Source organism: Aspergillus piperis (assembly GCF_003184755.1).
Source record: "Aspergillus piperis CBS 112811 unplaced genomic scaffold BO85scaffold_16, whole genome shotgun sequence".
Classification (NCBI taxonomy): domain Eukaryota; kingdom Fungi; phylum Ascomycota; class Eurotiomycetes; order Eurotiales; family Aspergillaceae; genus Aspergillus; species Aspergillus piperis.
The window spans coordinates 564,416-583,894 of record NW_020291606.1 but is presented as its reverse complement, the minus strand read 5'-3'; the positions used below and the strand labels follow the sequence as shown (position 1 = coordinate 583,894).

The 19,479-nt window shown below is 52.0% G+C and overlaps 11 protein-coding genes across 11 annotated transcripts; 6 read left to right on the top strand and 5 right to left on the bottom strand.

The window, feature by feature from the left end:
- The first annotated feature begins 376 nt into the window (after window positions 1–376).
- On the top strand, window positions 377–2,475 carry BO85DRAFT_451646 (MDR family MFS transporter). Its single transcript, XM_025660638.1, has 2 exons — window positions 377–887; window positions 941–2,475. The coding sequence occupies exons 1-2, from the start codon at window positions 677–679 to the stop codon at window positions 2,383–2,385; spliced, it is 1,656 nt and encodes a 551-aa protein (XP_025513259.1). The 5' UTR covers window positions 377–676; the 3' UTR covers window positions 2,386–2,475.
- A 158-nt stretch (window positions 2,476–2,633) lies between these two features.
- Window positions 2,634–3,303, bottom strand: BO85DRAFT_83159 (uncharacterized protein). The gene is made up of 2 exons (XM_025665713.1): window positions 2,999–3,303; window positions 2,634–2,883 (listed from the first exon to the last, which is right to left on the bottom strand). The coding sequence occupies exons 1-2, from the start codon at window positions 3,161–3,163 to the stop codon at window positions 2,764–2,766; spliced, it is 285 nt and encodes a 94-aa protein (XP_025513258.1). The 5' UTR covers window positions 3,164–3,303; the 3' UTR covers window positions 2,634–2,763.
- Window positions 3,151–5,402, top strand: BO85DRAFT_83200 (uncharacterized protein). Its single transcript, XM_025665714.1, has one exon. It carries the CDS (start codon window positions 3,444–3,446, stop codon window positions 5,346–5,348), a length of 1,905 nt encoding a protein of 634 aa, XP_025513257.1. The 5' UTR covers window positions 3,151–3,443; the 3' UTR covers window positions 5,349–5,402.
- BO85DRAFT_83157 (uncharacterized protein) lies at window positions 5,402–5,899 on the bottom strand. Its single transcript, XM_025665712.1, has one exon. The coding sequence runs from the start codon at window positions 5,705–5,707 to the stop codon at window positions 5,456–5,458; it is 252 nt and encodes an 83-aa protein (XP_025513256.1). The 5' UTR covers window positions 5,708–5,899; the 3' UTR covers window positions 5,402–5,455.
- A 286-nt stretch (window positions 5,900–6,185) lies between these two features.
- On the bottom strand, window positions 6,186–8,450 carry BO85DRAFT_451644 (LSB5 family protein). Its single transcript, XM_025660637.1, has 4 exons — window positions 7,937–8,450; window positions 7,632–7,783; window positions 6,563–7,582; window positions 6,186–6,511 (listed from the first exon to the last, which is right to left on the bottom strand). Exons 1-4 carry the CDS (start codon window positions 7,949–7,951, stop codon window positions 6,499–6,501), a joined length of 1,200 nt encoding a protein of 399 aa, XP_025513255.1. The 5' UTR covers window positions 7,952–8,450; the 3' UTR covers window positions 6,186–6,498.
- Window positions 8,451–8,581: 131 nt separating this feature from the next.
- On the top strand, window positions 8,582–10,240 carry BO85DRAFT_451643 (3'(2'),5'-bisphosphate nucleotidase). The gene has a single exon (XM_025660636.1). The coding sequence runs from the start codon at window positions 8,989–8,991 to the stop codon at window positions 10,045–10,047; it is 1,059 nt and encodes a 352-aa protein (XP_025513254.1). The 5' UTR covers window positions 8,582–8,988; the 3' UTR covers window positions 10,048–10,240.
- BO85DRAFT_451642 (mitochondrial 54S ribosomal protein uL6m) lies at window positions 10,071–11,188 on the bottom strand. The gene is made up of 3 exons (XM_025660635.1): window positions 10,879–11,188; window positions 10,693–10,806; window positions 10,071–10,626 (listed from the first exon to the last, which is right to left on the bottom strand). The coding sequence occupies exons 1-3, from the start codon at window positions 11,150–11,152 to the stop codon at window positions 10,253–10,255; spliced, it is 762 nt and encodes a 253-aa protein (XP_025513253.1). The 5' UTR covers window positions 11,153–11,188; the 3' UTR covers window positions 10,071–10,252.
- Window positions 11,189–12,014: 826 nt separating this feature from the next.
- On the top strand, window positions 12,015–13,275 carry BO85DRAFT_425946 (putative nuclear membrane fusion protein Kar5; the record flags this gene model as incomplete). Its single annotated transcript, XM_025658099.1, has 5 exons — window positions 12,015–12,597; window positions 12,643–12,840; window positions 12,887–12,943; window positions 12,989–13,189; window positions 13,240–13,275. Exons 1-5 carry the CDS (start codon window positions 12,100–12,102, stop codon window positions 13,273–13,275), a joined length of 990 nt encoding a protein of 329 aa, XP_025513252.1. The 5' UTR covers window positions 12,015–12,099.
- A 986-nt stretch (window positions 13,276–14,261) lies between these two features.
- BO85DRAFT_83067 (uncharacterized protein) lies at window positions 14,262–15,710 on the top strand. Its single transcript, XM_025665711.1, has 2 exons — window positions 14,262–14,857; window positions 14,907–15,710. The coding sequence occupies exons 1-2, from the start codon at window positions 14,363–14,365 to the stop codon at window positions 15,585–15,587; spliced, it is 1,176 nt and encodes a 391-aa protein (XP_025513251.1). The 5' UTR covers window positions 14,262–14,362; the 3' UTR covers window positions 15,588–15,710.
- Window positions 15,711–16,431: 721 nt separating this feature from the next.
- BO85DRAFT_479788 (uncharacterized protein) lies at window positions 16,432–16,901 on the top strand (the record flags this gene model as incomplete). The annotated part of the gene is made up of 2 exons (XM_025662973.1): window positions 16,432–16,596; window positions 16,670–16,901. 2 exons carry the CDS (start codon window positions 16,432–16,434, stop codon window positions 16,874–16,876), a joined length of 372 nt encoding a protein of 123 aa, XP_025513250.1. The 3' UTR covers window positions 16,877–16,901.
- A 60-nt stretch (window positions 16,902–16,961) lies between these two features.
- Window positions 16,962–19,390, bottom strand: gpi16 (GPI-anchor transamidase subunit GPI16). Its single transcript, XM_025657185.1, has 3 exons — window positions 18,769–19,390; window positions 18,310–18,704; window positions 16,962–18,259 (listed from the first exon to the last, which is right to left on the bottom strand). The coding sequence occupies exons 1-3, from the start codon at window positions 19,125–19,127 to the stop codon at window positions 17,232–17,234; spliced, it is 1,782 nt and encodes a 593-aa protein (XP_025513249.1). The 5' UTR covers window positions 19,128–19,390; the 3' UTR covers window positions 16,962–17,231.
- Window positions 19,391–19,479: the final 89 nt, after the last annotated feature.

Sequence of the window (19,479 nt, the reverse complement as noted above, 5' to 3'; positions counted from 1 at the left end):
TGTTCAACAGTCGGCCGACATGGTGTGTGCAGCTCTCGTCAAGGCTATGGTCCTGGCTTTCAGCTCTATCTTAGTATTCCACGTCACGTCCATTGGTGCTTCATTCATGCTTGCAGTCGATGTCCAGTGACAAATGAGTGGTTGTCTACTCCGTACTGGGTGACATGACTGACGAGGCCAGAAATAGAATGATAGGTCGAGTGCAAAAATAGGACTTGCCTGTTTGCCTCAAGTGATTGTGAGATTCAGACCTGTTCATCGGATCAGGGGGGAAAGGAAAGGGACTAGACCAAGCGGTCTGTTCAAGTCTGATCCATCGTAAATACGACCGGGTCTGAAGAGCCATGGTTAGAAACCCGCGAAAAGTCGAGGATAGCTCACATCAAGGTTCAGCAATAACCGTGGAAGGGCAAGTGTCCGACCGCCCCATTCTCAGTGCCCTGGGATTCGTCGAGGGCTTCAGTCTGCCGAAAGCTACGAAGGGGGGAGACGGAGCCGTCATGGTGGATTTGGATAAGCTTGGAAGCGGCAAATGATCGGTCGCGTTATCGCCCGCTCTTTATCGGAGCGCCGCCCGAATTACCGCCGCTCCGCCAAGTTGCGTTGCACACCAACCTAAACCCAACCCAACCGGTCCACCGCTGTATATCCGACCCAGAATATTGGTGGTACAGGTATGCGTGCTGATCAATCCAGAACAGCGGCCTCGAATGGACCTCGAGGAGAGCCGGTGTCTGAACAGACGCCCCTCCTTGGGGATCACTCGCCGAATGAACAAGCAGTGCCTTCGGGAGACTCCGAGGTCCCCTTGGCCGATGAACCCAGCTCGAAAGAGCTCATCCTCGTCCTGGGAAGTATCTGGGTAGGAGTCTTCCTGGCTGCCTTGGGTATGACCTGTCCTAACTACAGGTGCCTGTTCCGCTGGAGCTGACCGTGTTAGACACTACAATTGTCGCGACTCTCACTGCTCCCATCTCGTCTTCCTTCCAGTCCTTCACTTTGCTATCCTGGCTCGCTACCTCCTACCTAATTTCTAATGCTGCCTTTCAACCGCTGAGTGGGCGTCTTACTGATATCTTCTCTCGACGGACTGGGCTGGTCTTTTCGAATATCTTCTTTGCAGCGGGCAACTTGATCTGTGGCCTGGCCAAAACCGAGGGGACTATTGTACTGGGGCGCGTCATCGCCGGTATCGGTGGCGGCGGACTGACTGCGATTTCGACCTTTGTCACCTCTGACTTGGTGCCTTTACGGAAACGTGGGGTCTGGCAGGGCATTGGTAACATCTGCTATGGAGCCGGAAGTGGACTGGGTGGTGTATTTGGCGGTTGGATCAATGACACTCTGGGATGGCGATGGGCCTTCTTGATCCAGGTCCCTTTCGTCGTGGTGTCCGGCATCCTCGTAGCGGCCACGGTACGCGTACCGGTAAAGACCACTGACAACGCCAAACTGAAACGGGTCGATTTCCTCGGAGCTCTCACTCTGGTTGCCAGTCTCGTTCTGCTCCTGCTGGGGTTGAACACTGGAGGCAACCAGGTGCCGTGGACGCACCCTCTCATTCTTGTCTCGTTGCCGCTCTCCGCGGTCTTCTTTGGCCTCTTCATCTACGTCGAGGCCAACATCGCGTCCGAACCGGTCATTCCTGTCCGGTTGCTTCTGGATCGCACGGTGTTCTCAGCCTGCCTGACCAACTGGTTCAGCACCATGGCGGTGTTTGGGCTTTTGTTCTACCTGCCCTTGTTCTTTCAGGTCCAAGGCTTGTCCGCCACAAGTGCGGGTGTGAGGCTGATCCCCCAAGCCATTGGCACCTCTCTCGGCTCACTGGGCTCGGGGATTCTGATGCGGTCGACCGGACGATACAAGATCTTCAGCTATGTGTCCATGACTCTGATGGTTCTCTCCAATGTGCTGATCTGCACGCTGACACTCACGACCCCGTCGTGGCTACCCTTCATCTACTTCTTCCTGATGGGTACTGCCTATGGGAGTATGCTGACCATTACGTTGGTGGCACTCATCTCTGCTGTAGACCATGAGCACCATGCCGTCATCACATCCGCATCATACGCATTCCGCAGCACGGGGAGCACCATTGGCATCACCGTTGCCTCTGCCGTGTTCCAGAATATCCTCAAAACCGGACTATGGTCTCGGTTTGGAGATCGCGAGCACGCTGGCGAGCTGATTGGACGGATCCGCGATAGCCTCGAGGAGATCAGGAAGCTCCCCGCAGACTGGATCCCGGGGGTGTTGGATTCCTACATGGATTCTTTGCGCGCCGTGTTTCTGACGTTGCTGGGACTCAGCATACTGGGGGCGATAGTCAGTATGGGAATGCGCGAGCACAAGCTGCATTCGAACTTGGCGCGGAGAGAAGAATAAAAGTAAAGAATGGCGATTGATTGTGGGCGACGTGTAAAATTGGAGACAGCGTAAGAGATAGAGAACATACTACCTACTACTTGTACCGACCATTCCTACCGAACAGAACAAACAGTAATAGCGACATCATCATCGGGTCAAGGCTGCAGGGTCCACCGCCCACCCGCCAATAAGCGCCGGTCTCTTCCGCAGACGAACCACGAGTTCCTCTCCAGCGCAGCCTCTGGATCTTCCATTAGTTGAAAGACGAAACATATTCCATTCCTCTCCACTGAGGTAGCAGTGGCACGACTCTCCTTCTCCTCCTTCCTCTCTCGCTTCTTTTTTCCCTCTCCTTTAATTTTCCCCCGTCTCTCTCCTTAATCTCCTCCATTCCGATCATCCCTGAGTCCCCTCAAATCGATACTTGGACGATACCCTGGGTGGCGTTGAAAGTTGCGCTGCAGACGTGGCGACGGCAGACATCTTGGACACTTGACGCCCAAGCTCCGTTGCTAACTGGATTTCATTAACAACTAATTAATTCGCCCTGCAAGTCCCGCTGCTGCTTCAACCCGGCACACCGCTTCCTCCCAAGCCTGTCCGATCAGCCCACCCGTCACTCAACACGTACTGCTTCCAGATCCGCAGTGCGGTCCGGTTCCTGCCCTCGTCCTGCTGTGCATGGCTTGGGCTTCCTAATTACTGGTCTGGCCTGGAGGGTGAAAGCGACAGAGAGAGCTTTACTTTGGGTTGCAATTGATCGACCGCTAGCTCCGGCTGGCCGATTTATATTCATACAATCGTCACCTGCTTGGATTTACTTTTTCTGTGGCAGGGCATTTCCTTCGCCTTTATTGCGCACTGGCTGCGATTTCTTCCTTTTGACGGCACACCAAAAGACTAATCCGGGGTTTGCTGGCTGCACAATCCCTGCAGGCGACAGGTTCTGGGCGCTCTCCCTTTCTTTTCCAACGAATCGAATCGTGACGTGACTGGACTATATTACCGCGGGATCTGCGTCTTAGATCGTTTCCTACGACATAGTATTTCTTTTTCCCGTTCTTTCCTCCACTGTCATGGCTGTCGGTTTCGGCGCAAGTTTCCCCTCAACCTCGACTGGTGTCGCAACGGTGGTTTCAAAGGGTGTCTGGTCGTCGGAAATGGAGGTCACTACAGAAATGGGAGGAAAGCTGACGGAAAATACCACTACGACCCCCATGCAAATAGATAATCAAATACAAGAAGCCCCGGGCTCTTCTCCTCCTCGTCGGAAACGCTTACTTCTCTCCACCGAGAGTGCTTTTGTCGACAACATACTTCCATCGCTGGTTCAGAATCCCGATATCGAAATACGATTGATCACGGACGAACCCTCCGCCCTTCTGTCGGGCGCAAGCAAGGTTCCTCATTATATGGACACGGTGGATAGTCAAACATTCGAAAAGAAGACTGGGGCTCGGAAATGGCTTAAGGCCAAGGCGGCGGAATTGTGCGAGTGGGCTGACATGCTGCTGGTTGCGCCGATAGATGCTGGAGCGTTGGGGTCGATGCTATATGGGCTGACCAACACGTTGACGTTGGCGCTCCTGCGGGGTTGGATCTCGTCGAAGCCGGTGGTGCTGATCCCTGGTATGACGGTTTCAGAATGGCACCATCCACTGAGTAAAAGGCAACTCCGAGAGGTGGCAGAGTTCTGGCCATGGATAAGTGTGGTGTCACCGGTGCTGTGGGAATCGGTCAGTCCGGAGGAGCTGGTTCAGTTACCATGGGAAGGCTTAAAAGAACTACATGAAGTTCTCGAACGAACTTTGGGTCTATCGTTCTCTCAGGTCTCCACTAAGCCTGGCCAGCTTACAGATTCTACATACCCGACCGGCATTTCGGAGCAGATGCCTGGTGATGCGGCGTCCACGATATCGCGACACCTCCTGCATCGAAGCAATAAAACGGAAAATGGCCCGCGCTCACTACCCATGGAGCTATGGCTCAATATCTTCGAAGACCAATTACATGACTGGGAAATCGCAAAAGCAGTCGGTATTCCAACCAACCTGCCCGTGCCGAAGGAATGGCAAAATCACCTGTTAAAGATGTCGACCCCAGCTTCCTTGGAATACACCATTCTCAGAGGGTCCTTCGCCGCAATCAAAAAGCGCATTGACAGCCTGCCGCGATGGAAGCCCCTCTCCGACCTTGTATGCCACCTCATCTTCAAGTTTTCTCGAACCGATATCCTCTCCTACCTCACCGAAAACCATCTCGATTTACTCTGGACCACCTCCCGACTCACCAACCTGCCATACCGCGCATCCGCCATCTACGGAAACCCCAACATCCTCACATGGTGGCGCGATGCCCCCGCCCTCCCCAACAAAGAATACATCGCCGACGCAATGGACGGAGCCTCCCGCGCCGGCTTTGTCAACGTCCTAGAATGGTGGCGAACCTCCGGCCTTGAACTTCGTTATACCGAGCGCGCCCTTGAAGCCGCCAGTGCCGAAGGCCGAGTAGCCGTCCTCGCCTGGTGGAAAGCCGCCTCGGCCAACGCACCCCCTTCCAACCCCATCCCCCTCAAAGTCGGCAAATCCGTCCTCCTTGCTGCCCAATCTGGCCGCACCGCTTCCCTAGCCTGGTGGGACGCCTCTGGCATCCCCTACACCCATGGCGAATCCGTTGCCCGCATCGCCAGCACACATGGCCACGTCCACGTCCTCGACTTCTGGTACCGTCTGAAAGGCGCCAAGATGATCTTCGACAGCCAAGTTCTCGTCGGGCCCACCAAGAATGGTCACGACAACGTCCTGGAATGGTGGCGTCGCAGCGGACTCCGCGTCGAGTTCAAAACCTGCGACATCGAAGAAGCTCTCGAAGACGCGGACCCGGTCTCTGGTGCTGAAGAGCGTGTCCGCAAATGGTGGGCCCGGAACGGGCTCAACCTGGGTGTCGGGACGAGTGAGTGGATGAAGACGAAAGTGTTGTGATTGATAAGGTTTTTTTTTTTTCACACTCTGACTTGTTAAGATACCTCATTTCTTTTTCCTTTCTTGCTCTTTACTTTCTTGTCCATTCTCACAAACATCATTGAAAGTTACTTTCTAATACCCCGTTCTTGTTTTTGTTTCTTCTCCGCTGGCGTCATTTCTACCATTCCATCGTCCTTCTGTTCATACTTATTTTTTCTATTACTTTGCATGGAGGGCCTGGGCTGGTATATATTATCGCATTGCAATGCATGATATCGTGCATTGGGAAGAATATGAACTCGGTACTTAGCGCTGGTTTGATCGTTGTACCTACCTAGTAGGATACTAGGCAAAAGGCAATGCTTTTCTACTTTCATCCTTCATTTAAGAAGTACTAGTGTCTGGGTCTGTTGGATCTAAGTTCCATTACATCTCTCACGATGATGATGTGGCCAAATGTCTGTAGAAATATAGATATATGGAAAATAGTATAGAATCATCGGTTTCTGAGAGGGAACTTAACCGAACATATAATATTTGATAGTACTAGTTGATAATCTATGAAAATCATACCTAGTACTACTTACTGTCTAGGAACCGGCCTAAATACCCATCATGGCCAATGAACTAAGTAAACCCGTTGGTAACTATTTACAACCGTAATTTATTTTTATCATTCAAGTAGTAGTAGTATTGTACCGTGACATCATTCAACCTATTTCACTTTCATTGTGTAGTGACTGTCATGAGATATATGAGTATGGTACTAGAGATGAGGGTACTAATGAGCGCTCACGAATCTAGGTGAGTGCAGCCGGGTACACGTTTTATACGAATCTACTGGAGGTTCTCTAGTCCCCTTGCCGAACTGATTTCTTTCAATGACATTGGTATAGCAGAATCAATCATAGGGTACTACTTCATACAGAAAATTCATTCTAACAACTACCCCGTGCGCCTCAAGCCATGCGGACACCAGCCGGACAAAGGTCAATGAAGAAAAGGGAAATGGAGTGACGTCAAATGTTAGGCCGTCCTTGCGGAGTTCATACTTCTTTCTCTTGTCGTAAATGAAATGTGCAGGCCGTTTCAGAATGGATTGTGTGCTTGAGTTGGGTTGATTTGATATCAAGTGATGCGATAAAAGGCGGGTAAGGGAAGTGTTCGTCTAAACTTCTCTCCTGCTGGGGTATTAGGCGTAGATCTAATTATTTAGTAGGAGACAAACCTACCAGGTAGGTTCATGCTTCTCAATGCCAGGGGTGCGAATGGCGTTGCGGTCGCCGAATGGATTGTCCTCATCGTCGTCGTCTTCCGTCTCTGACTCGCTGTCATTATAGACTTTCCTTGATGAGGATGGTACAGATATGCTCAAGGGGCGAGGGGGACGAGGTGGCTTTGGGGGGTTGACAACCAGCCCTGCGAATGAGTCGGGCAGGTCGTCGCGGTCAGGGGTCCATCCCGTCTCCAGGACGTCCTGGTCGCTGTCACTGTCGTAGTCTACACTCTTGTCTAAGACTTCGAATGCCATGAGTGAGGTGACTAGCTCTTCGTTTGCGTGAATCAAACTACCCAGAAACTCCTCGCTTTCCACATGCTGAATGTATCGCAGGATCTGGCGTCGTAATGTCTTGCAAGTCTCAAACCGGTTGAGGACTTCGGCATCTTCGCTGACCCGGTGCGTTTCGCGGTTGACTAGCTTGAGGGCGTTGAGAAGGTTGGTGCTGGCGACGGAGGCTGATGCGAGGGTCTGTAGCATTTCCGGCTTCTCTTTCTCGAGGTTGAAAGACCTGCTTAGTGTCTTCTTCTCCTTCTTCTCCTTCCTGAAAGATGAGAGGGACGATTTGCTGGATGTGTGCTTGTGTTTGGGGCCACTGAGAACTGTAGCAGGTCCATTTCCGGCTGACACGGACACCGTATGGCCCATCGTAGGTTCGTCGGATTGCCCCGCATCTCGCAACACTTTGGCTTTTGCCTGAGTAGCCGGCTGCTTACGCTTCGGTAATTGTCTATAGAGACCTGTAACCCGCTCCATGCCGGGAGTGTTCTTGTATGAGGCAGCCCATTGTCCGAAAAGCTGTTTGCATTTCTCTTTCACCAAGGGATCGGAAACCGGGTCGGTCGCAGCGATTCGTAGTCGTTCCAGTAAGGGCTCATCTGCAAATTCCCGCAGAAAGCGGTCGCCGGTGTTCTGGATTAGGAAGTCGAGGATTGTAAGGGCTCGCAATTGGCGGTGAAGATTGCCATACTTGCTGGGAGGGCGTTAGAGCGCTGTCGAGCAGAGGAAGTGAATACACTGACAGCTTCTTACGCAAAGCGCGACTCGCTTCCGTAGGACCACTGGCCTGGATGCGAATGGCCTCGATAAGATCCACGATTCCACTGGAATCTTCCACCTCATATTGTTCGCTGGTGAGGACCTCGATCTGGACCGTCACAGCCGAATACGGCTTCTATAAATGAGTACATATATTAGTCCGTGAACAAGGGAGTGATGGAACCACAGTCAAGTCTGTGAGTTTGCAGATAGATGTAAGTGTTGTGTAATTGACACTGTTCTCAATGCCAATTGGGCTAGGCCGCGGGAAGTTGCCAAATCGACTTACCGACGAGTGAAACATGGTGAAAGCCCCGGACGAGGTGTATAGAGTCGATATTCAATGACAACCAAAGAAAGAGACAGTCCCGCAAGTATTCAAATATGTAAAAACGATATTTGGAACTCTCAGATACGTATCGAATTGTCACCAATACATACAGGAGGATCGACCCGGTTAAGGAGAGGTGGGTCGCGAGACGAGACGCAGTGGATTGAAACCCCCTTTGTCCTCTTGGTGCTCACAATTATATGCCGCCGACAAGCAAGAGAGTGAGCCCACAATGGCCTTACCCAACAGGGACCCTTCCCGGTGCTTAGAGAGATAGATATCTATCCAGCGCGCAGCGGGGACGAAGCAGAACGGTGACGTGTTAGGCCAACTGGATAGCCGCTGTGCTGCCTTGGGCGGGGGGGTACAGAAGGACCTGGTGCACTAAGAGGAGTAGCTTTGCATTGGCAGACCACTCGGCAGTGAATTGATCTCGCAGACCAGCAGCGTTGGAGCCGTTTGAGCTGCAGCAACTGCAAGAGACGAAGGATTGGACCGGCGCCTCCAACGTCATGCGGTGTTGATTCCATCCCGATCTCGTGACTGCCCCTCTTGCCTGTCCCAATTGGGACAAGTGCGGGGGAACTTTCCGACTCAGTGCCTGATTTGCCTGATGTGCGCCTGGGGCACCCCCATGGCCCACGCCGATCCCGGGCTTCTTCATTCCTGCGAGTCTGAACGGTCAAGCATAATCCCACGAGCATTTCTGATCCCAGTGGTTGGACCTCGTTTGACGCAGGAACTGCTCGAATAATTTACACGGACGGTTCGTATCCTGTTGCTCAACCATTCGCCACCGTTAGCATCCCAATTCCATGGGTCTCTGGTCAACGAATTCGGCAGATCCTTGCTCCATTCGCAGGCCGCGTACTATCTCCATCTTCTCCCGTCTGGTCCTCTGCTCCACTCTGCTACTGGGTGTCAGCTTCATTTTAAAAACCCGCCCTCATCTACTCCCATCCCTCCCCCACCTATCCCCCTCCTTCTCCTCCTATACCCAACCCACCACCATGTCCTACCAACAAGAACGCTACATTGCCGAGCTGGCCGTCCAGCGTGCCACCCTCCTTACCCAGAAGGTCTTCAACGAAAAGGCCAAGGGCACCGTCTCCAAAGATGACAAGTCACCCGTTACCATTGGCGACTTCGGCGCCCAGGCTCTGATCATCCAAGCCATCCGCAAGAACTTCCCCAATGACGAGATCGTCGCCGAAGAGGAGGCCAGCAGCCTCCGCGAGGACAAGGTGCTGAGCGCCGAGATCTGGAGACTCGTTCAGGATATCAAGTTGGTGGACACCGAGAGCGACAACCTCCTGGGAGGCCCTCTGCCTAGCGAAGAAGCGATGCTGGACATCATCGACCAGGGCAAGAGCGCTGGTGGTGCCAAGGGACGTATCTGGGCTCTGGACCCCATCGACGGCACCAAGGGTTTCTTGCGTGGTGGTCAGTACGCCGTCTGTCTCGGTCTGATTGAAGACGGTGATGTCAAGGTTGGTGCCATTGGCTGCCCTAACCTGCCTATCAACGACGCCGAGACCATGTCCGCGGGCATCGGTGCCGAGCAGTCCAGCGGCACCGGTAAGGGTGTCCTCTTCTCCGCCATCCAGGGGGTTGGTTCTATCAGCCGACCCCTCACCAACGGTGCTCTCGCTGAGAGCAAGTCTATCTCCATGCGCCCCGTCCCCGATATCGCTCAGGCCGTGTTCTGCGAGGGTGTTGAGGCCGGTCACTCCGCTCAGGACGACAACGCCGCCGTTGCTAAGCTTCTCGGTATCACCTCCCCCAGTGTGCGTCTGGACTCGCAGGCCAAGTACTGCTCGATTGCCCGCGGTGCTGGTGACATCTACTTGCGTCTGCCGGTGCGGAAGGACTACCAGGAGAAGATCTGGGACCACGCCGCGGGTGACCTGATCGTGCGGGAAGCTGGTGGTCAAGTGACGGATATCTACGGCCAGAGACTGGATTTCAGCAAGGGCAGGACCCTGGCGGCCAACAAGGGAGTTGTCGCGGCCCCCAAGGCCCTTCAGGACCAGGTCATCGGTGCGGTGAAGACTGTCCTGAAGTTGTAAGGGCTAGGTGACGACGATAAAGGGATTTTCTATCATGAATGTAATAGATTCTCGATCAGTTCTGTCAGACCGTGCACGCTAGATGCGTCTCTAAAAGTACATAAAAAGAAAGGATACCAATTGCGAACCAAAAGAACCGTGCTCGGATATACATGTACAGAAATAATAAACACAGTTTCGTTCCCCCAAAATATAGACGCCAATTTCAACGAATCTTCTTGTCCTTGAGCTTGATCGTCTCGCCGTTGACGAAGATACCCTTGCCCTTGTAAGGTTCCGGCTTGCGCCATTCGCGGATCTCCGCCGCGAACTTGGTCACAAGCTGCTTGTCCACACTCTCCAGCAGGATACGAGTCGGCTGAGGTGTGCTGGCCTTGACGCCCTTGGGAATACCCAGCTCAATGGGGTGCGAGTATCCGACCTTCAAGGACACGAACTGCTGACCGGGGTATTGGGGCTCAACGGTGGTCGCCGTGGGTTCAATGGTAGCTCTGTAACCGACACCAACGAAACTCAGAATGCAAATGTGACCTTCCGAAACTCCGAGGATGTGGTTCTGCAGATGGGCGCGCATGGTTCCTAGAAAAAACAATCCCTCGTCAATTATGATCCAGCAATGAATTCATTTCCAACAAAATGACGCACCCCACATAGCACGCTGGTGAGTGATCTCTGAGTCTTGAACGGCAAGAGTAGCTTTGCGAAGGGCTTCATCGTAGTCAATTTTCACGTAGGAAGGGACGTTCAGCGACAATTCACCTAGCGCTCAAATGTCAGTTTCGCTCCGCTTTTCCGCCGCCGCCGTTATGAAGTGTAGCCATTGCTCCTTACCCAGGGGTCCTTTGACCTCAACGGCCATGTTAGGGAAGTCGACAGACTTGGCCTTGGTCTTGGGCTGAGGAAGGTCGATGAACTTCAGGGACACCTCCGGGGGCACCGTGATCGCGGCGCCGCCAACTCGCGATTGTACCGGGGACGTGGTCGAGAAAGATTGTGTCCGGAGAGGGTGAGAGAAGGCAGGGACGAGGAAGTTGGGCAGAGGTCCTTGTCTCAAAGGACCCCGCGCAAGCTGCCTAAAGCAGCTCTGGGACAAGTAACATGACATGGCGACGGTAATTGTGGATTTGAGGTCTGGATAAGTGCTTGGGAACTCCGATGCCGACTGATTTTGTCCGGAGATCTTGCACTCCCGATGTGGTTAGTGTGGGGTCACGTGATGGGTTCTATAGATGGCATGCTCTCACTTCCCTTTTACTTTCTCCACATCACAGAATATTGTTTGAATAACTGTGGATTTGTTTTCTCTAAACCCTAGTTTGAGTTAATCTCTTATTTTATCTATTGTTCTGATGTGATCACCAGGTGTCTCATTCCTGTACAACGGCTTCAGATGTGCGGTTGCTTTGACTGTTGCTAAGATCTCAATTGCTGCTTCGTACTTTTAGCTCGCAACTTGTATACCATCCAATCGCTATTCTGTTCTCTTCTCTGCTGTTAATATCTGCTCTTGTAATCAGCATAGCCTCTGCGCTTTTCTCCTGCTAACATCCCCAGGGTTGCGACATATCACCACAGCCAAAATGCCGGGAAGCTCAGGCATTAGAATGTCCTTCCCTTTGTTACGCTACCTAATACTAATACTAAACATCTGCAATGCCACAGTTTCTGCTAGTTCAATGGATGGTACGTCTGCTTACACCCGTGGTTTGGCTTACGCTAACCTACTAGCAAGTGCTTTCGGCCGAACACCGAAATTCGAATATGGACGCCGATCTAGCCTCTTTATTGTCTTCCAAAAGCCACCAGCGTGAAGTACTATTTTCAGATGCACTTGGACTTCTGCAGTCAATGCAGACTCTTCCATCTTGCCATCAAATGGCAGTTTCAAAACTGGTTACTTCCTGCCAGTCGATCGGGGGCAGATCTGACAAGCCAAACCCACACACATTTACGACGCTGGAGCACATCCGCTCGATTTACGCGGCAAGACTTGCCATATGTGAGCTCAATGAAGCGGGTGCTGCAGTTCCCACTTCATGTCATCCTATAACTATGCGGCTGCCGCAGAAGAAAGGGCTCTTCGGGCTGTCCACCGGTTATAAGACCCACTTCAGTGCTGCAGAAACCGTAACCGAAGGACAATTGGAGTCCTGTCTCCGTTCTCTAGAGTCACGGCCCCAGTGGTGGACATCTTATAGTAACAGTAGGCAAAATTCCGTGGTTATATGCCAAGCCGCCAGGTTTGAGAATGAAAGGGAGGAGATTATTGAACTCCACCGGTCTATTGTTGAAGGCACGATAAAGCTTGATCATGGGCTTCAGGAAGCACTGAAAGTGGCCGCCACTGGGCTTTCTCAATATAAGGAGTTCCTGCAATCAGTCGAAGCCATGAGAAGCAAGCTGGTAGTTAGCATGGAGGAAACGGAGATACACTTCCAAACTAGGCTCGAGAATTTGATCCTCGACATGGGTGTCCATGTTGTCTCGATCCTAGAGCCTGTGGTTTCCACTGTTAGGAACCTACATGGCAGCACGGCATCTCTTGACAAGGTTAGTAGTTCACCGCTTGCTAGAGCTATGACTGACGTATAGCAGAATATAGCGAACGCAGCGGAAGATATCAAAAACCTACGGCACATTTTGAAGCTCTTTGAGGATGAAGGCATAGCATGGGGTCAACAGCAAGCAGTGACTCGACAGCAGGATGCTCTCGCAATGAGTGACCTAGTTTCAGACGTTCAAGGCGACATGGAAAAGCTGTCAGGCACGGTGACAAACTTCGACTCTGCCCTAGTAAGCCCTGCCTTTCCATAAAATTTCTAGAGATTGACTGTGTCAGGAATGGCTTGCGGGCAGGTTTGTCCAAATACTTCAGCAAGAGCAAGACATATCTAAGGTTAGCAGTGACCTGTTGGAATTGGTAAATAGCTAACCTTCTCAGCGCCTAAGTAATCTTGAAACTGCCCTAAGTGGATCTCAAGTAATCGCTGAGGACCTGCGCAGCGCTCAGCTAGGGCAGTATGAACTTCAAGAGCATCTCCTCACGAATATGCGGACCTCCCAAGCTCTTGTCGATAAAACAACGGCCGCAGCTGCGAACCTGCAGACAATTGTCGACGACACCGTGAAACGATATGAAGAGGTGCCTGCTTCAAGACGTCTCTTAGGTTCATACCCTACACCCTTGTATAGCCTTTTAATCGGCTTTGTTGGTGCACAAAGCCCTAGGGCAGCCATAGTGCTACTCGTTGTTTCCGTATGTATGTATACAATGGCTTATGCATGACCTAGGCTTGTTGCTGACATTGATCACAGATCATTCTGTACTTGCTTCATGATATCATGGTCACGAGCATAACGTGGCGCTCTATACTATTGCTGTCATATATCTATAACATGGTAATCAGTGATCAAAATGCTACACTATATGGTCGTCTTGTTTTCAGTATAGTTTGCAATGAGCGATAGCACCTTAATGTAGCACTAAGGGACTGGAGGGGCCGCTCCCTACACTGGTGTAAGAGGATAGTAAACCTCTGAGAAAAGAGCCAATTATAGCAGACCCTGTAGAAATATATGTCAAGTTACCGCTGATAGACTACCCGGAAAAAATGAAACTGCCTACCTAGAGACAAGCTCTAAGGATGAGAAGTTAGTCCAGATGGACTGCCTGAGCCTTTAGGGTTAAACTGGGCAGAAAACAGCGGTATTCTACGGCAGAAAAGCGCCCGCCGATCAGCAGTCAGTCTCCCTCCACCCTTCGCCGTTTCCTCCCAGCCTCGCTGATCTTGATCTCGACCTCAATTGTGTGAAGAAAATCTGTGACCAGGCGAATAAATATTTATACAGTACGTGCTTTATCCCTACACAGCCATTATATCCATTCTTCCCGGAGACATCAATCGCAACCCCCGCAACAAACGTCTCCGGTCCACACGCAGACCGCCTTCGCAGCTGGAGCGGGCATCTGGGGTTGCGGTATTCTCCCCCAGAACGCCACCTTCGAAGCAAGGTTAGCTGGCTTGATCTCGCCCCGAGACATTGCTGTGGATGGCGCAGGGGGTGGTTGCACGCTCTGAAGGTGGTGTGAGCTCCTGCTCGGTGGAAGATCATACAGGATGGGTTTCCTTTCTGCCTGGTGATAAGCTGACTTGCTCCCCGCGACTAGCGTTGAGCCTTGATCGCTGGTTCACCACTCAAGCTACCACGGATCGTTTTTATTGGTCGTATCGTCCGGCATCGTGAGCGCGTACAGTCGCATTAAACCCGCGATCGGAGCGCACTCAGCTTTTCCACTACAACGTCACACAAGATAATGACCGATCCCACTTCCGACGCACCTGCTATGGACGAGTTCGCGCAGACTCGAGGTGGCGATGACCTCTTCGACGATGAGATCGTCCCCGTTCCCGCCGTTGAACAGCAACCTGAACCCGAAGTCCACACGGAACCTGCCCCCGCTCCTGTTGTCGAAAGCGATGCGCCGCCACCTGCTCGAACTGATACCCCATCATCACGGTCTCGTGGAGGCGAAAGGCGAGGACGGGGTCGAGGCAGAGGACGTGGTGGGCGGGGATCGCATAATGGAGGCCGTCGGGGGGATGGGGCTGTGAAGAACAAGCCCGTCGAAAGTGCTCCTGAGCATGAGAATAAGAATGAGGAGGGTTCGACTCCGGAGTCGCCGGCTGAGGGAGATCAGAATGGCAAGGAGGAAACAACGGCGTCGGATCCCAAGCAGGCTGCAGCTCCAGAGGGACCGCGCGTGCCTGCGGTTCGCGGAGACAGAAGTGCTACAGGTGGTTTAAAAAAGGTAGGAGCATCTGCGATGTCTATATGTATGCTTGCTAACTCGTAACTAGCCGAAGCTTACGGAGGAAGAACTCTCCCGTCGCATCGCTGCCGCCAAAGAAAACGCTGCCAAAGTTGCCGCTGCACATGCTCGAGCTGAGGCAGACCAAGCGTCGTTCCTTGAGCGCGAGAAGGTCGCCGAAGAAAAGCGACGCCAGGAACGCCAGCATCGCAAGGCCATGGACAATGAACGGGAGCGTAACCGACTGCGCAAACTGGGTGCCTTGAACGGAAGGGAGTGGGACGCCGAGAAGAAGGAGGAACATTACAATCCCCGTGGTGGCAGGGGTGGCTTCCGACGAGGTATGCACGGCGGTGTGTCTGGGTACGCCCGACGCGACTTTGATTCCCAGCCCAGTGAAGAAGCCAGTGAAGACGCCCGTCCTCCTCATCATCGCGGCCGCGGACGTGGTGGTCGAGGTGGACGTGGCCGCGGTGGACATCGCGGGCCTCGAGGAGATATTGCAGCGTCCGATGGTGCTGCTGATCAGCCTGCTTCGGGTGAAACCAAGCCTAAAGCATCTGCTCCAGTGATCAATAACGAGTCTGAGTTCCCTTCTCTACCTGGAAGTGAGAAGAAAGAGAAGGAGAAGGCTGGTGAGGAAGCGCCCGCTACCCCTGATCTGCTCAAGTCGGACTCCTTGTCACCAGTGGCGGGAGCTTCCTGGGCCGATCAAGTCGAGTCTCAGTAATCATACATTTACGAATCTGCCTGATTTCCTGATCATTGTCATATGATTTCAAGTCCAATCTGCGCCAAAGACACATGAATTCTTGCACTCATATTCCCCCTAAACAGTACTTGTTGCTTGCTTTGATACGATATCATTCTAATGGCCTACTAAAGCCTTGCCCGTCACTATGCGTCTTTTTCAGATATCCTTGTCCCTTCAAGAGATGAAAGCTTTGCTTATACCTGCTTGGTTAGCTATGACGTGATGTACATACCTATACCGCACCGCAATAGAGGCGAGTCTCATCCCACTGCCTTGAGGTATACCGAATTAGCCGTATTAGATAGGACATCACCTCTGCATGAACTATGCGATCATCATTCATCCAATGCCCATCAACACACAGTCCAGAACGTCCTCCGTCGTGGCAGTTCTTCTTGCGTAGTTAGCTTCCATGGATATAGCATCCTGACTAAGCCCGAGTGGCAACAACCGGCCAATCAAGCAGACCCCTATGACGTTTGTTCATGATGAGATCACTGCCCTTCATGAGAGATTCTCGACTATAAATCGCCCAATTCGATCATAAGAAAAATGATAGCTTTATCATTATTATCTACTCAGCTCAAGTTGAACATCTAGGTAAGTTAATCGCCGTCTGGTTATAAGAAAAATCAAGGATATATCATATATCCCGACCATCATCTACTCCAACTATATATACTATATACAACGTCACCAACATCGCCCCTAAAAACCAAGTTTAAACCATTAAACCAAACTAACGAATTCATCCCCAGAACAAATTACTTTTTGAAACCCTTCACACACATTATATTATATATCTATATATACACACAAAATGTCCCAAAACCGTCTCCCAGGCTCCACCCGCGGCGGCGCCAGCGCCCAACCCACACCAGCCAACAACTCCGGCGGAGGCAGTGGCTGGGGCGACGAGGGCTATCCCAAGGGAGGAGGTCTAGGAACAGCGAACCAGACGTCGTCGTCGGACGATGGGGTTCCTGTACGTACTACCCAATCACCCCTTTCTTATCTACCTTCTTCTTGGAAAGCACTGCTAATAAATCTGTGATTAGTCCGACATTCTCACCACGCCCGCCCTGCAAGGCATCTCGCAGCAAAAGCAGGCCGCAGAGGAAAAGTTCATGAGTCGGTGGGATGAAGGACATGATCAGCGAGAGGGAACTTGTGCTACGGAAGATCATAGCTTCATGGGCACGAAGCCTGGTGGCTCGGATGCATTGCCCGGTTGGACTGTGCTGAAGGATAAGTTGGGATTGTAAGCTTATCGCCGCTCCTTCCTTCCTTCCTTCCTTCCTGATGCTCTGGCTGTTCCTTTTTTGGGATGCGGGCTGATGGGGTGGGGTTGGGTTTTTAGTCTTTATCCGGAGTAATTTGGGGTTTTCCTTTGATTTTGGGGAGGGGTGCTTTTATGAATGATATGAATGAATGGTATCAAATGACATATGGTTTTGAAAATTGAGAATATATTGGGTATTATTTGGGGAGTGATGTTAAAATGGATCAAGCAGGTGTTGATAGTAAGATTAATGTGATGTGGTTGGTTTATTGTATTGGTATAGCATGTACGTCACAATCAAGATGGATGCATTGTTTATGATAGCTCTTTTGCCTTGTCTATTCTTTCTTGGCTGTCTTGCCCTTGATTCGGTCCCGTAAGGCAACTATTTCCCCCCCCAGGCGTCCCTTGAGGGTTTGCGCGGTCAACGCGGAGGCTTCTTCGGCCGTCACGAAGCGACGGACAAGGAGGTTGAAGATACTGCCGAAGGCGAGCGCAACGACGGTGCTGGTTAGGATGATCACGTTGTATGGCATGCTGAAGTCGGGGGTGGGAAGCGGGAGAAGAAGGCTGGTAGTGCGGATATAGATTGGGTGATTTTGGCCGTTCGCTGCATCGAGCTTGATTACGGCGGGAGCGACGTTGAAGCCGCGGTTCGCGTCCGGGGGATATTCCGTGTATCGCAAAATCGCTTTCTCAAAGTCGTATGTGAGAGTCACGGTCGACGCGGGAGGTATCGTCATTGCCAGCTCCAGCTGTGTTCCTCGCTCTCGGTCGATGGCCGGTCGGTAGAAGGATTCACGGATGAATTGTGAGGCGGGTACTTGTTGGCGTAGTCCATTGCGGCCTGTGATAGAAGCCTGCAGTGTGTGGACATATGGTCGTAGAAACCATGGTAGGGTCTCAAAGTAAATGAAGTCGACAGAGTTGGAGGCAGACGGGTTGTCGAAGATGATCCGCATGCCACCGCGCTCTTGGCCGTGACCAACAATCGTTCTCTCCGCGCTCAAGACAGGCTCATCAAGTGGCACATGAGTGGTAACTTCTTGTTCAGGGATGGTGAGGTCGAACGGAGTAGAAGGCTCCAAAGTAAAACAGCGAGTGAAGCCATCCGGCCTCTTAGTCTCCACTGCACCTGGAGTAACAATTACCTCGCGCTCATGCGGCACCCGTAGGCAGACCGGCTCTTGAGAAGCATTATCCGTGAGAGGACAAGCGCCACTGAGGGTGCGTCCGAAGATTTCCGTCAAGCTCCAGCCTTTTTCCGATGTGCTTTCCAAAGGATAGCAGGTATCATCGGAACGGTAGGGCTTGGATGTGTCGCATGCAAGCTGATCAGAAGGTACAGGTCGCGGAATCGGATTGCCTGCGTAGCCATTAGTATATCAATCAGACCTCAGGTGCCAATAAACTAACCGCGGGGTCGCTTCGACCGGTCAATATCAAGGACAATGTCCACGGTCTGGTCGACATGCAAGTAACACTCTCCTGGCTGAGGACAGACAGGACTGACATCCACAGACATGCTCTGCCAAGAAGCGTCGAACAGCTTATGTCCATCTAGAAGGCTGGAAACGCCTGCCTTGCCCTTGCACGGAAGTAACTTCAGGAATGGCGTAAGATTTTCAGTGCAGACCACCTCGCCAGGAAGTGTCCCGTGTAGCAGATGCAGATTACTGGAAGCTGGATGGTCTCCCATAAGTTCGAATGAAGCAACAGGGCGAGTGGTTCGGGTTGAGTCGATGAAATTCAGCGAGGCGCAAAACAATCCCGACAGAGACTGAGTCAGGGTAATCCATTTCGCAGAGGCCCTAATGCCCATCAGTATCGTTGCACATGCTACGTCGTCCTCTCCTCCTTCCCGGTCACACATACGCTTCATCATTGGGTGCATCTATCCATGCCCATAGCTCAACACCAGTACCACCCTCTTTGCTCCCGTTCCAAGGACGGGGACCCCAGCTCTCAGCATCCCATCGCCCAGTAGTGAACCGCAGATGAAGCTCCTTCGTGTTGGCGTGCTGTAGGATCTGACCTAACGCTCTCGGAAAATAGCGGAAATGGCGTTCATCGAAGGACTTTTGGGACTCATTGCCACGAAAGTTGAAAGATGCTAACAAGGATGACTGCGGGAGTGGTTGGAGGTATAGGCTCTCGTGATAGTCGGAAGTCGCCGATGTGAACGAAGAGAGCGCGACAACGAAAAGTAAAGTAAGGAGAGAGAGGACCGTCATCACGTCATGCTTGCCGATGCAGAACGTTCTAGATACTGTGTAGTGATTCTATCGCGTACCTCACTACCACTAGCAAGCCATACACGGAGTGTGTAAGTTCAGTCCTCCGAGCGGCGGAGAAGAACGGTCGATTGCGTTTTAATTCAAGCAAAGCTGAATAACAGGCTGACCGGGCCGCGCGACAGTATCAAGCCTGCATAAGATGTATCAAGCGTCAAAGTGTCCAGATCATGGCACCGATGTCGCCAACTAGTAGTAAGGTGGAAAGGCCGAACTGTACTCCGCAAATCAGCGGGAATCGACAGGGGGACTCCGGTTCAACTTATATAAGCGCCAGCCGCGGTTAGCGCCA

Coding starts and splice junctions, on each gene's coding strand:
- BO85DRAFT_83159 (XM_025665713.1), bottom strand. CDS start 3,163: ATGAATATAAATCGGCCAGCCGGAGCTAGCGGTCGATCAATTGCAACC. Junction 2,884..2,998: donor GCACTGCGGATCTGGAAGCA/GTACGTGTTGAG, acceptor AATGAAATCCAG/TTAGCAACGGAGCTTGGGCG.
- BO85DRAFT_83067 (XM_025665711.1), top strand. CDS start 14,363: ATGACCGATCCCACTTCCGACGCACCTGCTATGGACGAGTTCGCGCAG. Junction 14,858..14,906: donor CTACAGGTGGTTTAAAAAAG/GTAGGAGCATCT, acceptor ACTCGTAACTAG/CCGAAGCTTACGGAGGAAGA.
- BO85DRAFT_451644 (XM_025660637.1), bottom strand. Junction 7,583..7,631: donor CGCGCTTTGCGTAAGAAGCT/GTCAGTGTATTC, acceptor ACGCCCTCCCAG/CAAGTATGGCAATCTTCACC.
- BO85DRAFT_451643 (XM_025660636.1), top strand. CDS start 8,989: ATGTCCTACCAACAAGAACGCTACATTGCCGAGCTGGCCGTCCAGCGT.
- BO85DRAFT_83200 (XM_025665714.1), top strand. CDS start 3,444: ATGGCTGTCGGTTTCGGCGCAAGTTTCCCCTCAACCTCGACTGGTGTC.
- BO85DRAFT_451646 (XM_025660638.1), top strand. CDS start 677: ATGCGTGCTGATCAATCCAGAACAGCGGCCTCGAATGGACCTCGAGGA. Junction 888..940: donor AGTCTTCCTGGCTGCCTTGG/GTATGACCTGTC, acceptor TGACCGTGTTAG/ACACTACAATTGTCGCGACT.
- BO85DRAFT_83157 (XM_025665712.1), bottom strand. CDS start 5,707: ATGAAAGTAGAAAAGCATTGCCTTTTGCCTAGTATCCTACTAGGTAGG.
- gpi16 (XM_025657185.1), bottom strand. CDS start 19,127: ATGACGGTCCTCTCTCTCCTTACTTTACTTTTCGTTGTCGCGCTCTCT. Junction 18,705..18,768: donor GATGCACCCAATGATGAAGC/GTATGTGTGACC, acceptor GATGGGCATTAG/GGCCTCTGCGAAATGGATTA. Junction 18,260..18,309: donor CCGGTCGAAGCGACCCCGCG/GTTAGTTTATTG, acceptor ATGGCTACGCAG/GCAATCCGATTCCGCGACCT.
- BO85DRAFT_451642 (XM_025660635.1), bottom strand. CDS start 11,152: ATGTCATGTTACTTGTCCCAGAGCTGCTTTAGGCAGCTTGCGCGGGGT. Junction 10,807..10,878: donor TGAGGTCAAAGGACCCCTGG/GTAAGGAGCAAT, acceptor TTTGAGCGCTAG/GTGAATTGTCGCTGAACGTC. Junction 10,627..10,692: donor TCACCAGCGTGCTATGTGGG/GTGCGTCATTTT, acceptor TGTTTTTTCTAG/GAACCATGCGCGCCCATCTG.